Below are 15,811 nucleotides of genomic sequence, written 5' to 3' on the forward strand. Positions count from 1 at the left end.
AGGTGGGAGAGGGGCAGAGGTGACACAGGTGACACCGAGTGTCCCCCGGGGGTCTCCCAATGCCCCCCACATTCACCACGAGGGACGAACCCACCATTTTTCTCTCCTTTAATAAAATCCACAGCAAAGTACCAAAAAGGAGCAAGGGGGGGACAGGGAGGGGCCGGGGGGGGCGAGGTGGGGGACATGGGGCAGGAGGGACATGGGGACACACCCTGCACTACCCGTGTCCCTGTCCCTTGGGGTCACCCCATGTGTCACCATTCCCAGCCCAGACACCCCCAGCGAGCCCCGAGCCACAGCCCCCCATGGGGTTAATTACAGGGTTAATTAAGAGTTATTACAGGGAGAAACCCGAGTGGGGAGGGGGGAGGGAGGGGTTATTGCTACCTGGGGAGGGGGGCCACAAAAGGACAGAGAGGGACCCCCCACCCCGGTAAAGGGAAAGGGGGTCCCACGGGGGGGTTGTGGCCTGGGGGGGTGGAGGGGTGGGCCAGGACACTTGGGGCCACAGCAGCTTCTAAGGCTCCAGTTGGGTGTGACCCCCCCACCTAAAACCCCACAGCCCCCCCGACCCCAATCCTGGGGGTCCCAATCTGGGACAGGGTGGGCTTCCTCATGGGGAAACTGAGGCGGGGGGCTATGAAGAGTGGGGGGGACCCCTGTCCTCCCCGTGTCCCCCATCTGAGAAGTGGCACAACCCCCTGGGGTAATTTGGGGAGGGGGTGAGGTTTTGGCAGTGAATTAGCTGTGTGGGTGCTGGGCATGGTGGGGGGTGGCCGTGCCCCCCCATGTGGCCCCCAGTGGCTGATTCTGCCTCCACCCCCCCAAATCTGGGGCTGAGTAGGGGTGAGAGAAGGGTCAGGCTTGGGTTGGGGGGCTCTACAGAGAGCCACACACACACACCCCCACGGTGCTGAGCACAAGCTCATCACACCAGTGGGTGAGGCACAACCCCCCTCCACCCCCCACAGCCCTCCTGGGTGGGCTGGGGGGGTTGAGGGGAGGGTTTTATGGCCCCCCCTGCGGGGTGGGGTGGTCACTAGTAGACCCAGGTGACAGGCACCCACTGGGGCTGGACACGCAGGTGGTCCATGGCCTCCCGGAGCCTCCCGAAGGTTCGCTCCAGGTCGTCGTTGATGAGGCTCAGGTCAAAGTAGTGCCCGTACCCACGTTGGATCCGGCTGCTCTCCTCCACCGTCCGCTGGGCATCTGCCTCCTGCACCCCACAACTGCCTCAGGATCCCCACTGCCCCACAGGGATGGCAGAGGAGCACCCTCTGTCCTCCTCTTGCCCCGGCAACCCTGCCTCAGTTTCCCCGTTGCCCCCCAGTATTGCAGAGGAACACCCATCATCTGCCTTCAGCCCCCCAATCCTGCCTCAGTTTCCCTGTTGCCCTCCAAGGTGGCAGGGGGGACACCCATCATGAACTGTGTGTTCTTCTTCTGCCCCCACAGCCCTGCCTCAGTTTCCCCATTGCTCCCCAGGATGGCAGGGTGACACCCACCATCCACTGCCCACCCACCTCCTGCACCCTAAACCCTGCTTCAGTTTCCCCAACAACCCCCGAGGTGGCAGAGGGACACCAACCATGAGCTGTGTGTCCTCCTCCTGCCCCCCAAACCATGTCCTCAGTTTCCCATCACCCCTCCATGCCCCCTGGGTAGAGGGAGGACACCCACCATCCACCTCCTGCCCCCCAGACTCTGCCTCAGTTTCCCCATCACCCCTCTGTGACAGAGGGGGACACCCGCCATGAGCTGTGTCTCGTCTTTGTGCCCCCCAAACACAGTCTCAGTTTTCCCACTGCCCCCTAGGGTGGCAGAGGGATGCCTGTCATTCTCTGGGCATCTGCCTCCTGCACCCTAAACCTGCCTCAGTTTTCCCCATCACCCCCAGGATGGCAGGGGGACACCCACCACCCGCTGCCCACCCACCTCCTGTCCCCACAGACTTGCCCCAGTTTCCCCAAGACCCTGTGTGCCCCCCTGGGGACAGAGAGGGACACCAACCATGAGCTGTGTGTCTTCCTCCTGCCCCCCAAACCCTGCCTTAATTTCCCCATTGCCCCCCAGGGTGGCAGCAGGACACTCACCATCTGCCTTCAGCCCCCCACAGCCCTGCCTCAGTTTTACCTTCCCTCAGTTTGCCCCCCAGACCCCAGGACACCCACCCGTGAGCTGTTTGGTGGCCACACCACTCTCCAGGGCCGCTCGGTTCATGGCCCGCAGGGTCTCGGGGCAGGGGGCTCTCGATGAACACCACATATGCACAAACTCAGCTGTTCTCAGCACCTTCACTGCCTGGGTGGGAGGAGACAGAGTCACCAAAATCCTGGGAAATAAACCCTCTAACCCAGTTCGTCAGGTTAGAGGGTTTATTCAACATTGAGGTACATGGGGATGGCTCCACAAAACCTGTACATCAGTTATTAAAACTTTTAAGTATTTATACATTTTAGCAAACAAAGGAATTAGTGTTCATCGGCTTATGCAGTTCTCTTCATTAATTATTATTCTATCTTCTATTGCTAATTGATTTCTCATTTCTCACGCTAATCAGTCCCCATTTTCAGTATTCTATTACTTTTTCCCAGAGAGGGAGAGTCCCTGGGAAATTATCTGTGTTCGTTTCTTCTTCACCTCTTGTTTCTGCATCTTTGTGGTTTATATAAATTCTGCATTTGATGTCAACACTAAATTTCTCTCTCAGCTCTAAGAGCACTGAGCCATGCCAGGCCCTAAACGTTCCATTTGTTCTTTGAACACACGGGCATCACCCAGAGCTTGCCCATCATCTGTTATCTATTCCACTAATTAAATCTCCCCTCAACAATTCCCCTCCACGGCTGCACTTTTAAGAAATACAACTTGTTGGGTAACGACAGTCATTATCCCCCTCCCCTACCTGGGGGTTGACATCCAGGATGCACATCTTGCCAGCCTCCACCACGGCTCGGATGGAGTCGATCCTGGTTCCGTACAGGTTTCCCTCGTACTCGCCGTGCTCCAGGTACCTCCCAGCCTTGATGTCGGCCTCCATCTCCCCCCGGGACACGAAGCGATATCCCTGCCCATCCCGCTCGCTCTCCTTCGGCTTCCGAGATGTGTCTGCCGGCAGTGGGGACCCACCTGAGTGACACCCACCCACCTGGGGTCCCATCCCGGGGGCGCTCACAGGGTGTGGGAATGATCGCAGGGGACAGGGATGCTCACAAGGGACAGGGATGGTTGCAGGGGACAGGGATGGTTGCAGGGGACAGGGATGTCCCCAGGAGACAGGGATGCTGGTGGGGTCGGGACAGGGATGCCATCAGGGGACAAGGATGGTCATGGAGACAGGCATGGTTGTAGGAGACAGGGATGGTCATGGAGGACAGGGATGGTCACAAGAGACAGGGATACTGGAGTGGACAGGAATGGTTGCAGGGGACAGGGATGCTAGAGGTGGACAGAGGTGATCACAAGGGACAGGGATGCTGGAAGGGGACAGGGATGGTTGCAGGGGAAGGGATGTTCACAAGGGACAGGGATGGTCACAGGGGGAAGGGATGTTCACGAGGATGGTGATGCTCATGGGGACTGTGATGCTCATGGGAATGATGCTGCTGCAGGGAACAGGAATGCTCACAAGGGACAGGAATGGTCGCAGGGGACAGGATGTTCACAGGGACAGGGATGCTGGAGTGGGACAGGGATGCTCCCAAGGGACAGGGATGGTTGCAGCAGGTGCATCGATGCTGGCAGGAGACAGGGATGGTCGAAGGGGAGAGGGATGCTCACAGATGACAGGGATGCTCCAAGGGACAGGGATGATCACGAGGATGGTGCTGCTCACAGGGGACAGTGATCTCACGGGAGTGATGCATGATGCTGCTGGCAGGGACAGGGAGGCAGGTGAGGGGCGGGTGATGCCGGTGGGCTCAGCGATGCTCATGGGGGACAGCGCTGCCAGCGGGGGGACTCACAGGGGATGGTGGTGCCGTAACGCGCCTGGTCCGACATGATGAGCTTGTTCTTGAGGCTGCGCGCCCCACGCCCTGCGCCCCGATCAGCACTAGCGTTTTCCGGCGGAACGGCGGCATCCGCGCCACCTCCTCGTAGATCAGCAGCTCATGCCGGTTCAAACTCTGGGCAAGGGGCAGGGCTGGCACCCATCCAGGGGGGACACCCTGTCCCCAGGAGGTGCCACCACGAGCACAGCCCCAGGGCTGCTCCCCCCTTTCCTGAGGGAACGCCATCAGACACTCACCGGCGTTCTTTGTTGTCAGGTACATCATCCTCTTCTTCCTCCTCCCGCTGAGACTGCCACACAGGGCCCCTGCGAGGGCAAGGGGCCGGCTGAGCTGGGACAGGGACAGTGCCGTGGCACAGGGACAATGCAAGGGGAGCTGGGACATGACACAGGGGCAGTGCCATCGGGACATCACCCCTAAGAACTGGGGACATCACCCTGGGAACTGGGGACTTCCTGCAGTGACAGTGCCACGGAGACATCACCCTGTGAAGTGGGGACCTGTCTGAAGGACAGGGCACAGGGACTTGACCCTGTAAACTGGGGACATCACCTTGGAATTGGGGACCTGCTGCAGTGACAGTGCATGGGGACATCACCCTGTAAACTGGAGACATCACCCCAGGAACCGGGGACCTGCCACAGAGGCAGTGCCATGGGGACATCACCCTGGCACGATGGGGACATTGCCACAGGGTTCAGGGGGACCCACTGTGCTCCCCCTCCAGGATGTGCCCCCCCTGGTCCCCCCACCCCCAGAGCCGTGTCCTCCCCCCCGCCGAGGCTGGGCTGGGGTCCCCATACCCGACGTGGGGGCCACCTCCCCATCCCGCTTGACGAAAGCCTTGCGCTTCTCCTCCAGCAGCTGGCTGGGCACCAGGCCTGCACTGCCCCCCTCCACATGGCACGCCTGGGGGCACAGAGTCACATGTGGGGACCCCCTCAACCCCACAGAGACCCTCCTGAGCTACAGGGCCCCCCCTCGGCCCCACAGGGAACCCTCTCAGCTACAGGGACTCACCATCCCCCAGAAACACTTCCCAGCTCCAGGGACTCCCCCAAGCTGCACAGGGAACCTCCCGAGCTCCAGGGACACCCCCAGGCTCCAGGGACCCCCAGCTCCCAGAGACCTCTCAATCCTTACAGGGACATACACTCAACTCCAAGGACCTCCCCCATCTCCAGGGATCCCCCAAGACCCCCAGGGAACCCCTCCAGCTCCAGGGTGTCCCCCAATATCCAGGGACCTCCCCAGTTCCAGGAACCCCCTAAGGCCCACAATTACTCCCTCCCAGTTCTAGGAATGCCCCGTTTCTTGGCACCCTCCCCAAATCCAGGGACACCCCTTCAAGCTCCCAGGAAACCCCTTTTTTCCCAGGGATGCCTCCCAGTTCCCAGGAACCCTTCCCAGCTCCAGGGACACTCCCAGCTTCACAAACCCCCCACTTTCCAGGGATCCTCCCAGGCACCCCTCAAGCCTACAGGGACCTCTTGATCTCCCATAGAACCCCTGACCGCCACCCCCCCCCACACACCCCCCACAGACCCCGCTGCCAGGGGGACCCCCAAATGGGATCAAAGCACCACGACCCCCCCCAGACCACCCCCAGGGGGGCACCCCTGACCTGCCACCAGTTGGGGTCATCCTGGTTGACGATCTGCAGCAGATCCCCGGCCATGAACTTGAGCCCGGCCTCCTTGCAGGGGATGAGGCTGTCGGTGGCCGGGTCGTAGTCGAAGTGGCACTTGACAAACACCTGGGGACCGTGGGGGTCAGCGGGGGGACCCCGGACCCCCCACTCCGCTGTCCCGTGCCTCCGTTTCCCCAGCAGGGACACCCGTGTGCCCCCCCTAGGTGCCCCCTGTGCCGCGGTGCCCCCCCCGTGCCGGTGCAGCCAGGCCCGTGCGGCCCCTGCGCACATGCAGAGGGTCCGGCCGCTGCCGCCGCGCCCCACAGGACCCCCACGGCGACCCCCAGGCACAGCCCCACGGCCACACACAGGCACACACATGTGCCCAGCGCTTGCCAGCGCCGCCCCTGCCAGGACTCACATGCGTGTGCGGGGACGTGTGTGCGCACACACGCGTGTGCTGGCACACGGGATACGGCGCTGGTGGCGGAGGGGTGTCGCGAGGGTGGCCCAGGCAGGGACGCGCGGTGCCAGGGGATGTGGTGTGGTGACAGGGTTGTTTTGTCTCCCTACGGAGACAGGGGGTGGCTGGCACGGGGCGGGGAGGGGGGGCACGGGGTGGGCACCCTTTGCCACCCGGCACCCTGGGTGGGGACAGGGGTGGGGAGAGGGTAGGGGACAGGGCAGGGATGGGACAGGGACAGGGCAAGGGCAGGGATAGGGACAGGGATGGGGACAGGACGGGGATGGGGATAGGACAGGCACAGGCAAGGACAGAGACAGGCCAGGAATGGAACAGGGCAAGGACAGAGACTGGCCAGGGATGGGGACAACAGGGACAGGACAAGCACGGGGACAGGGCAAGGACGGGGTAGGGCAAGGACGGGGAGAAGGCAGGGATGGGGACAGGGCAGGGACAACACAGCCTGGTGCCCACCAGTGCCAGGCACAGAGGGCATGGTGGGGGATACGGGGGTACCAGCATGTTGGCACAGGGCATGGACAGGGGGACGGGGGGGATGGGGGGCTCAGCAGGCACATGGGGAGATGAGGAACATGGCAAGGGAAACAGGGGATGTGGGGCACGTAGGCACTGGGACATTGGCAGGGCGGCACAGGGACAACATGGGATGGGGACACAGAGATAGGGGCCACAGAGCAGGGGGAGTTGTGGGCAGAGTGCTGAGTGCGGGATGCAGGGTGGGATGCAGGGGTGACACCTGCCAGGGTGGGATGCAGGGCGGGATGTGGGGCAGGATGTGGAGCAGGATGGCAGGGCACTACCTGGCGGGGCTGGATGCAGGGTTGGACACTGGGTGGGATGCAGGGCAGGATGCAGGGATGGTACCAGACAGGGAAGGATGCGAGGTGGATGGGGTGGGATGCAGTACCTGGTAGGGTAGGATGCAGGGCAGGATGTGGGGTGGGATGAAGGGTTGGATGCAGGGTCGGATGCGGGATGGGATGCAGGGCAGGATGCAGGGGCAGTACCTGGCGGGGCGGGTGAGGCTCCTGGTAGCTGGGCAGGATCTTGAGGACGACCGCTGCCGCTGGCGTGGCGCAGGCTGTCCTGCAGTGCCCGCGGGTCGCTGCCCACCTCGCGCCCGTTCACCTCACGGATCACGTCCCCCACGTGCAGCAGCCCCTGCTGCGCCACCATCCCCCCGTGCAGATGCGGGCGATCACCAGCTCCCCCCGCTCCACCCGGAACGTCACCCCCTGATGGGCACAGCCCACTCAGCCCCCAGCAGGGACCCACTACAGCACCCTGTGACACCCACCCAGCACCCACCGGTCACCCTGCAAGGCACCCAGCACTCTGAAATACCCCCAGCACCCCATAATGTCCCCAGCACTCCAAAATGCTCCCAGTCATCCCAGCAATGTCCTCAGCACCCTGAAATGCCCCCAAGAACTCCAAAATGTCCCCAGCACCCCAGCAATGTCCCCAGCACCCCACAACACCTCCAAGAACCCCAAATGTCCCCAAGCAGCCCGAAATGACCCTCAGCACTCTGCAATGCCCCCAGCACCCCCAGCAACGTCTCCAATACCCCACATTGTCCCAGCACCCCAAAATGCCCCCAATATCCCCACACCCTGCATTGCTCCAACACCCCACAGCACCGGGCAGTACCCCAGCACCCCGTAGCACCCTCAGCACCCCAAAATGTCCCAGCACCCCCCCAATTGCCCCCAGGACTCCCCAGCCCCCCCAGCTGGGCTCACCAGGTTCTCCCCGGCTGCCTTGCGGATGCCCACCATGCGCACGGCATCGGGGGCACGGGCTGGGACCCAGGGGGGGCTCTGGGCCAGGGCTGCTTGGGGGGGGGTCATAGCTCTTAGCAGCCACCGAGTCGTGGGTCTCCAGCAGCGACTGGGACACACAGGAGAGGGTCACAGCTGTGTCCCACACACCTGGCACACATGTCACACACCCCCGGCACAGGAGGGGGTCACACCTGTCGTCCCACACACCTGACACATGTATGTGTCACACACATATGTGTCACACCCCCTGGCACACACGTGTCACACCCCCCAGCACTCAGAGCGTTCCACACCTCTGGTACAGGAGGGGGGGGTCACGCCTGTGTACTACACACCTGGTGCACGTTGTGTCACACTCCCCCAGCACACACGTTTGTCACACTCCCCCAGCACACACACGTGTCACACAGGACAGGAGGGGGATCCAGCACAGGAGGGGGATCCCACCTGTGTCACACCCCCAGCACACACTTGTCCCACACTCCCCAGCACAGAAGTGTCCCACGCGTGTCCCACGCACCTGGAAGTGCGGTTCCCGCAGGATCCGGGCCAGCTCGGCCGCCGCCCCCTGCCCGTCGGGCCCGCGCCAGCCGCCCGATGTCCCCGCAGGATCTCCTGCACCAGCGCCAGGTTGTCCCCGCGAACCGCCTCCAACTTCCGCTCCTCCAGCCGCTCGTGCGCCTGGGGAGGACACCGCGGGGAGACCCCCGGAGGTGCCAGGGGGGTTAGGGAACGCTCGGGGGTTAGGGACTCCCAGGGGATCAGAGAGGTGGAAGTCTCAGAGGTGTTAGGGAGTCCCAGGGGCTTGGGGGATTAGGGACCCCCAGGGTCTCAGGAGCTTACGGAACACCAGGGGGAAGGTTTAGAGACCTCGAGAGGGCACAGGGTCTTCTACGGGTGGACAGGGTGTTAGGGACCCCCAGGAGCAGGGAGGATTAGGGACCCTTGGAGGGCACAGGGAGTTTAGGGACCCCCGGGGGGAACACAGTCCCCCAGGGTCGGGAGGTTAGGGACCCCCCGAGGAGACAGGAACCCCCGGGAGAGGACAGGGTGTTAGGGATCCCTGGGAGGGGTTAGGGATTCCTGGGACAAAGGGGATTAAGGATTCCTTGGGGGAAGGATGGATAAGGGACACCTGGGACAGAGGGGATTAAGGATTCCTTGGGGGAGGGATGAATTAGGGACACCTGGAAGGGCCAAGAGGTTTAGGAACCCCCAGGGGAGTTGGGGACCAGGGGGATTAGGGACCCCCGGGGGGGCTGGAGCGGGGGGCAGAGGGGTTCAGGACCCTCAGGGATTGGAGGTCCCTGGGGGGGGGGGTAGGCGACACAGGGACCCTGGGAGTTGGGACCCCAGGGCCAGGGGAGTTTGTGACACGAGGCAAGAACAGGGGGTTAGGGACTCCCGGGGCCTTGGGGGGGGAGATTAAACACACGCATGTAAGGGCACATCCCTGCAGGCACACACACATGCAAGCACAAATCTACACATATGGACACGCATGCACAGATGTGGACTTGCACACACATGTGCAAACACCCATGGGCACCTCCCCTGTGTGCACACATATGTGAGCACACGCACATCCACACACATGTACAAGCACACGTACATGTGCACATGTACACATATTATGGTGCAAACAAGCACACCTTCCTGCAGCCACACATGTGCAAGTGCCCCCACACGCATGTACAAGCACACATACATGTGCACATGTACACACGTGTGCAAACACACAGACAGTTCCCTGCACACACACACTTGTGAGCACACATCCAGTTATGCACACATATGTGCAAGTGCCCACCCATGCACAAGTGCCCACCCACGTGCAAGTGCCCACCCACATGCATGTACAAGCACACATACCTGTGGAGGTGTATGCACACACATATGAGCATACACCTACATATGCACACACATGTGCAAGCACAGATCCATGCATGCACACACGTGCAAGTGCACACACATGCATGCACACACACATGCAAGGATCCATCCACATGCACGTCCAAGCACAAATACATGTGGAGGTGTACACATGCGTGTGCAAACATGCACAGACCCCTCCCTGCATGCACACACACATCCATCCGCACGCATGTACAAGCACACATACATGTGCATGTGTACACACACATGTGCAAGTATGCACAGATACCTCCCCACATGCACACACACACATACCAGCACACACCTCTGCATGGACACGCGCTTGCACGCATGGACATGCTGACACACACATGCACACACATGTGGATCACCCCCCCCACAGCCTGGGGGTCCCGGGGCGGGGCACGGTGCCCCCCGTGCCGCGGTACCTTGGCCAGGGAGCGGACGATGGGGCTCTCCATGATGCCCCGCAGGAAGATGAGGTCAAGGTCGGCCACCCCCGGGGACCCCGGGAGCCCCATCAGGTTGTCCAGGACCTGCTGCATGGCTGGGGGGGGCAGACGGGGGACGTACGGAAGTGGGGGACATCCACGGGGACACGGTGGGGACACGGGGGACACACACGGGGGGACACAGAGAGGAGGGAGAGAACGGCAACGTGGGTAAAAGTCAAGTGCAGCCGGGGATGCTCGTTCGCCCACCCCCCCATTCCTGCCCCGCTCGCCCCAGGGCCCCTCGCCATTGTGGGCATGGGCACCGTGCGAGGGTCCTATGGGAGCAGGGAAATCCCCCTTCCTCGTCCAGCAGGAGGGACAAACGGATGTGCCCCCCAAAGTAAAACGCCTCCCAGAGGGGAATGCAACTGGGGAGGGGAGAGGGGGAGCTTGATGCAGTTGGGGCGGTGATGCAATTGGGTGGCAATGGAATGAGGGGTTGCGCCGGGGGGGTGATGCAGCTGGGGGTACGATGGAATGGGAAGGGGGGTTGCGATGGGAGGGTGCGCATCCGGGGCCGCGGGGGCGGGAGCGGCTGCGCGGCTGCGCTGCAATGGCGGGGGACGATCGCGAAGCAACCGGGGGGGCGGTGGGGGGCTCATCCATCAGCCCCCCACACCTCTGGCGGGCCACCCCAGAAACCCCCCGCCATCCCCATCTCCCTGCATCCACCTCATCCCCCACCCCATCCCAACCGCCCCATCCCCACGCCACCCCGCCCGAATGGCATCACCACCCCGCGTGGCATCACCTCCCGCTCTCCCCAGCCCCCTCCCGTACCTGGGGGTCCCGGGGGGTCGCGGGCGGGGACCGAGGCGGGCGGCGGGGACCCTCGGCCGGGGCGGCTCATGGCTGCGGGGCCGGGCTCCCCCGCCCCAGATCCGGGTACCGCCGCCCCCCCCCCCGCAACCCCCCGGCCCCGCGTGGGGCCCCCACCCGCGCCGGCCCCGCTCCCCTCCCCACATCCTCGCCGCCTTGCACACGCGTGTGCACTGAGCACGGTCTGGCCGCCTTTTGCGCACCCGGCGGCGTGGGCGCGGGCGTGCGCTCACACGCGCGGGCACGGCTCGTGCACGCGCACCTCACGCGTGTGCACCCACGCGCGCAAACGCCCCCTGTGCGCGCTCACACTCCCGTGCGGGCACCCGCTGCGCGCTCGTTCAGCGCACACGCGTGTGCGCGCACTCGCGCTGACACGCGCACCCCACCGTGCACGCCCACGCGCGCCCCCACGCGCGCTCACGCTCGCCCCCACGCGCGCTCACGCTCGCCTGCAAACTCCGCGCGGGCCCCCCGTGCTTCCCCCTGCCCGTGCGCAACCTCCCCCGTACCCGCTCACCCGTCCTTGCACACCCGAGTGTCCTACACACCCGCTCACGCGTGGGAGCCCCCCCGCAGCGTCCCCCGCGGCGTGGGGAGGGGGGACAGCGGGGGCTCGGCCCCTTTAAGGGGGCGGGGAGGGGGGGTAGGGAGGTGGGAGCACGGATTTAAAGGGGCCGCACCGCGCTCGTGTGCCCATTCACCTGCACACGCACCCGCACCGGCAGGAGCCCACTCGCGCAGAGCCCATCCCCCTCCCACAGTGCCAACCCCTGCAGGAGTGACCCCCCCGCTCTTGCACACACGCCCAAGCCCGGGCGTGGCCCGTGCGCACGCGTGTGCCCATCCTGTGCCCCACAGCACACGCACCCTGTGGTCCCAGCACGGCCCCCCACCCGCAGCTGCCCCTGCACACGTGCACGGGGGCGTGTTATTGCACACGCGTGTGCCCCCGTGTGTGCGTGTGCAAGCGCCGGGTGGGGCACACTTACCCGTGACCGAGGCGGGGGTGGCCGCCGGCATCGCGGCGGGACACGAGTGACTGGCACCGACGGGACGGGGACGGGCAGAGGGACGGCCGCGGAGGCGTGTCCCCAGTGCCAGCAACCCCAATGTCCACAGTGTCCCCAGCACAGTCAGCATCACAACGTCCCCAGTGCCAGTGTCCCGTGTCCCCAGCATGCCCAGTGCCACCAGTGCCCTCATCCCCAACACGTCCAGCGTCTCCAGGCCCAGTGTCCCACATTCTCAGCACCCCCAGTGCCACCAGCATCCTCTTTGTCCCCAGCATCCCCAGCACCCACAATGTCCCCAGTGTTCCCAGCGATCCCAGCGCCAGTGCCCCAATGTCCCCAGTGTTCCCAGCACCCCCAGCGTCCCCAGCACTCACAGTGTCCCAGGCACACCCAGCCCCTCCCAGTCTCCCCCCAGGGTCCCCCAGCAGGCAGAGGCAGGACAGGTGGTGGCTGCAGGGGGGTTTATTGCTGGGGGGTCTGTCCCGACCCTGCGGGGTCAGCTCTGGGGGGGTCGAGGGTGCGGTGGAGGGGCAGGGGCCGCACTCCCCGGGCTCCTCTTCACCCACTCGGCCCCAGCAGTGTTCCTGCAATGAGAGGGGGGTCAGCACCCTGAGATCCTGAGGGGACCCTCAGCCCTATGTCCCCCGCCCTGCAGGTCCCCCCCGGATTCCCCCAGCCCCATGTCTCCCAACTCAACACCCTGCAGGGACCCCCCTATCCCCCTTGTCCTGTGTTCCCCAAGGGCCCCCTCGATGTCCCTGGACCCATGTCCCCTATCCTGCAGGGCCCCCATGTTCCCTACCCTGCAGGGCCCCCAAAAGATCCCCCTGGCCCCGTGTCCCCCACCTCGCGCACACCGCAGAGACCCCTTGAATCCCCCCAGCCCTGTGCCCCCCCCCCAGGGTTCCTCCTTCTACCCCCAGGATGACACCCATTGGGGAAACTGAGGCACGGGTGGCACTGGGGGAGGGTCCCCCCACCCTGCTGCCCTCGGTCCCCCCTTACCTGGGGACTCAGCACCCCGCAGCACCAAAGGGCTCCTCGCCCAGGACGCGCCCGCCCGCCCGCTTCCCATACCTGGAACGGGGGGGGGGCACGTTACAGGGGCAGCGGGGGGGGCACGCCGTGATGGGGTGGGGGGCACGATGGGGGGCGTGTCGCAATAGGGACTGTGTCGTGACAGGGAGCGTGTCATGACAGGGATAGTGTCGCAGCGGGGAGCCTGTTGCAATGGGTAGCACACCGTGTTGCAATGGCGAGTGTGTCGCAGAGGGAAGTGTGTCACGACGGGGAACGTGTCACGACACAGAGCGCGTCGCAGCAGGGAGGGTGTTGCGACTGGGAGCGTATCGCGACAGGCGGGCCCTGCTCACCGGGGGCGTGTCACGACGTTCAGATACTGCTGCAGATCGTTGTAGAAGCGCAGCAGGTCCTCGACGGGCGCGTCGTCGCCGGGGTAGGTGGGCTGGGCCGGGGCCGCGCGGGGCCTCAGCGGCAGCAGCGCCAGCGCACAGGCCACCAGCAGCAACGGGGGCCAGCGGGGAGACATGGCTGGGGACAGGGCAGCTGTGAGCACACGTGTGTGCACGGCACACAGATCACACAACACTTGAACACAGCACTGTGTGTTCACACACGTGTGTGCACAGCACGTGGCATGCACATATGTGCAAACACAGCATCGTGTGCTCAGCACACAGCACACGTGGCTGTGGACAGCACTGTGTGCTTGCACACACACGTGGACAGTGCACAGCACACACACACACGAGCACGTCACCTGGCTGCACACACACGCACACAGACACACACATGCACATGTGTGTGCGCGCCAGCCAGTTGCACACATACGGGCACAGCACTGGCTGCACACACATGCACACACACATGCACACCACCCAGCTGCACACATACACACGTATACACTTGTGCACACTTCCTGGCTGCACACACATGCACATGCACATATCAGAGCATGCACTGCCCTTGCACACTCACACACGCCCATCTCTGCTCCACATGCCCACACAGACCACCCCTCCTGCAGCACACACATGTCAGGGCATGCCTGCCTCACCATGCACACGCACACACCTGCACACTTCATGTACTCACTCACATGTGCATACACGTGTGAACGCTCAAGCACATACACACGTGCGCACACACACACACACACACTCCCACATGCACATACCCGCACACTCCCATGCCCACCCCATGTCCCACCCCCGCACACTCACCCCCACTCCTGGCCTTGCACAAGGGCGTGCACACCCGTTTCACACCTCCACACGTTCCAGCCCCTTACACACCCTACTGATCACACACCCACCCGCTGCTCACATCTGCACCCCCACCTTCCCACAGCCCTCCGGCCCCACTCACCTGCTTCCACGGGTGGGGACACAGGGACACAGCGGGACAAGGGGACACGGCGGGATGAGAGGACGCACCTGACACCCCGGTTCCTCGGTGCCACTGCTGCCACTGCCGTGCAGGTCCTTATATCCCCCTGTCCCCCCTGATGTCACCCTGCCACGCAGCACCTGTGGCCAGGTGCCCATTCGGCCGGGGGGGACAGGGGCCATCGTGGGGGGTGACAGGGACAGGTGGCCCCTGCACAACACTGGTTAATGTTTGACCCTGGGCTGGGGGGGCTTCCGTGGGGAGACAGGATATGGACATGGGTGTCCAGCATCAGGGATGGACAGAGGGACAGCTGTGGGGACAGAGGGATTAGGGGGGGACAGCCAGGGCGTCTGGTGGGGTACAAGGGTAGGAAGTAGTGGGAGGGGTGGACAGATGGATGGGGAGTGGGACAGGGAGACATTGGAGGGACAGACAGATGGACAGGGGGGTGGGAGGGCCAAGGGGGTGAGGTGGGTAATGTTGGGGTGAGGGGTGGGATAGAAGGACAGAAGGATAGAGGCATCGGGGCAGGGGAGACACAGTCACCCCCCCACTGAGGCCATGCCTGAGGACGTGGCTGTTCCCCTGCTCCCACCATGGCCGGGTGGGGGGTCAGAGGGACGGGGAACCCCCAGCCCTGGCACAGCCCTGATGGCCACAGTCCCTGTGCGGGGGGACCCCACGGTGGGTGTCAGCACCCACTGCCCATGCACCCCACACCCAGTGCACCCCAGTACCCCCATACACCCCAGCACCACTACCAGTACACCCCAGCACCACTACCAGTACACCCCAACACCCAGTGCACCCCACACCCAGTGCACCCCACACCCAGTTCCTCCTACAGCCAATGCACCTCTGCACCCACTGCTGGTGCACCCCACACCCAGCACACCCCACACCCAGCACACCCCAGGACCCAGTGCACCCCACACCCAGTGCACCCCATCACCCAGTGCACCCCACACCCAGCGCACCCCATACCCCCACCCCAGCACCCACCACTAGTGTCCCCCTGTGGCCCATGAGCTCCAGCACCATCACAGCCCCCCCAGCACACCCCCACATCCAGCACACCCCCACACCTTTTGCAGCCCCACGCTCGGCCTCAGGGGACCCAGTTTCCCTGTGCACCCCAACACCCATCAACAGTGTACTCCCCAGAACTGCCCCCACCTTACCCCACACCCAGTGCACCCCAGTATCCAACCCAAGTGTGCCCCAGTGTACCCCACTTCCACCTCTCCCTCCCCACCC

At 64.0% G+C, this 15,811-nt stretch overlaps 2 protein-coding genes across 2 annotated transcripts; both read right to left on the bottom strand.

The window, feature by feature from the left end:
• Positions 1 to 93: 93 nt before the first annotated feature.
• On the bottom strand, positions 94 to 12,166 carry MPP2 (MAGUK p55 scaffold protein 2). The gene is given in 18 exon segments (XM_064636747.1): positions 94 to 1,212; positions 2,169 to 2,304; positions 2,909 to 3,111; positions 3,969 to 4,031; positions 4,034 to 4,121; positions 4,245 to 4,321; positions 4,820 to 4,925; positions 5,641 to 5,772; positions 7,138 to 7,188; positions 7,190 to 7,320; positions 7,323 to 7,365; positions 7,876 to 7,930; positions 7,932 to 8,023; positions 8,438 to 8,497; positions 8,499 to 8,519; positions 8,521 to 8,598; positions 10,242 to 10,360; positions 12,119 to 12,166. Coding segments are annotated over 18 exon segments (1,656 nt in total). The 5' UTR covers positions 12,150 to 12,166; the 3' UTR covers positions 94 to 1,042.
• A 423-nt stretch (positions 12,167 to 12,589) lies between these two features.
• On the bottom strand, positions 12,590 to 15,137 carry LOC135403091 (pancreatic polypeptide-like). The gene is made up of 4 exons (XM_064636749.1): positions 14,531 to 15,137; positions 13,516 to 13,693; positions 13,148 to 13,219; positions 12,590 to 12,726 (listed from the first exon to the last, which is right to left on the bottom strand). Exons 2-3 carry the CDS (start codon positions 13,689 to 13,691, stop codon positions 13,156 to 13,158), a joined length of 240 nt encoding a protein of 79 aa, XP_064492819.1. The 5' UTR covers positions 13,692 to 13,693; positions 14,531 to 15,137; the 3' UTR covers positions 12,590 to 12,726; positions 13,148 to 13,155.
• Between the last annotated feature and the right edge of the window lie 674 nt (positions 15,138 to 15,811).

The sequence above is a fragment of the Pseudopipra pipra genome, chromosome 26 (genome assembly GCF_036250125.1).
Source record: "Pseudopipra pipra isolate bDixPip1 chromosome 26, bDixPip1.hap1, whole genome shotgun sequence".
Taxonomy (NCBI): domain Eukaryota; kingdom Metazoa; phylum Chordata; class Aves; order Passeriformes; family Pipridae; genus Pseudopipra; species Pseudopipra pipra.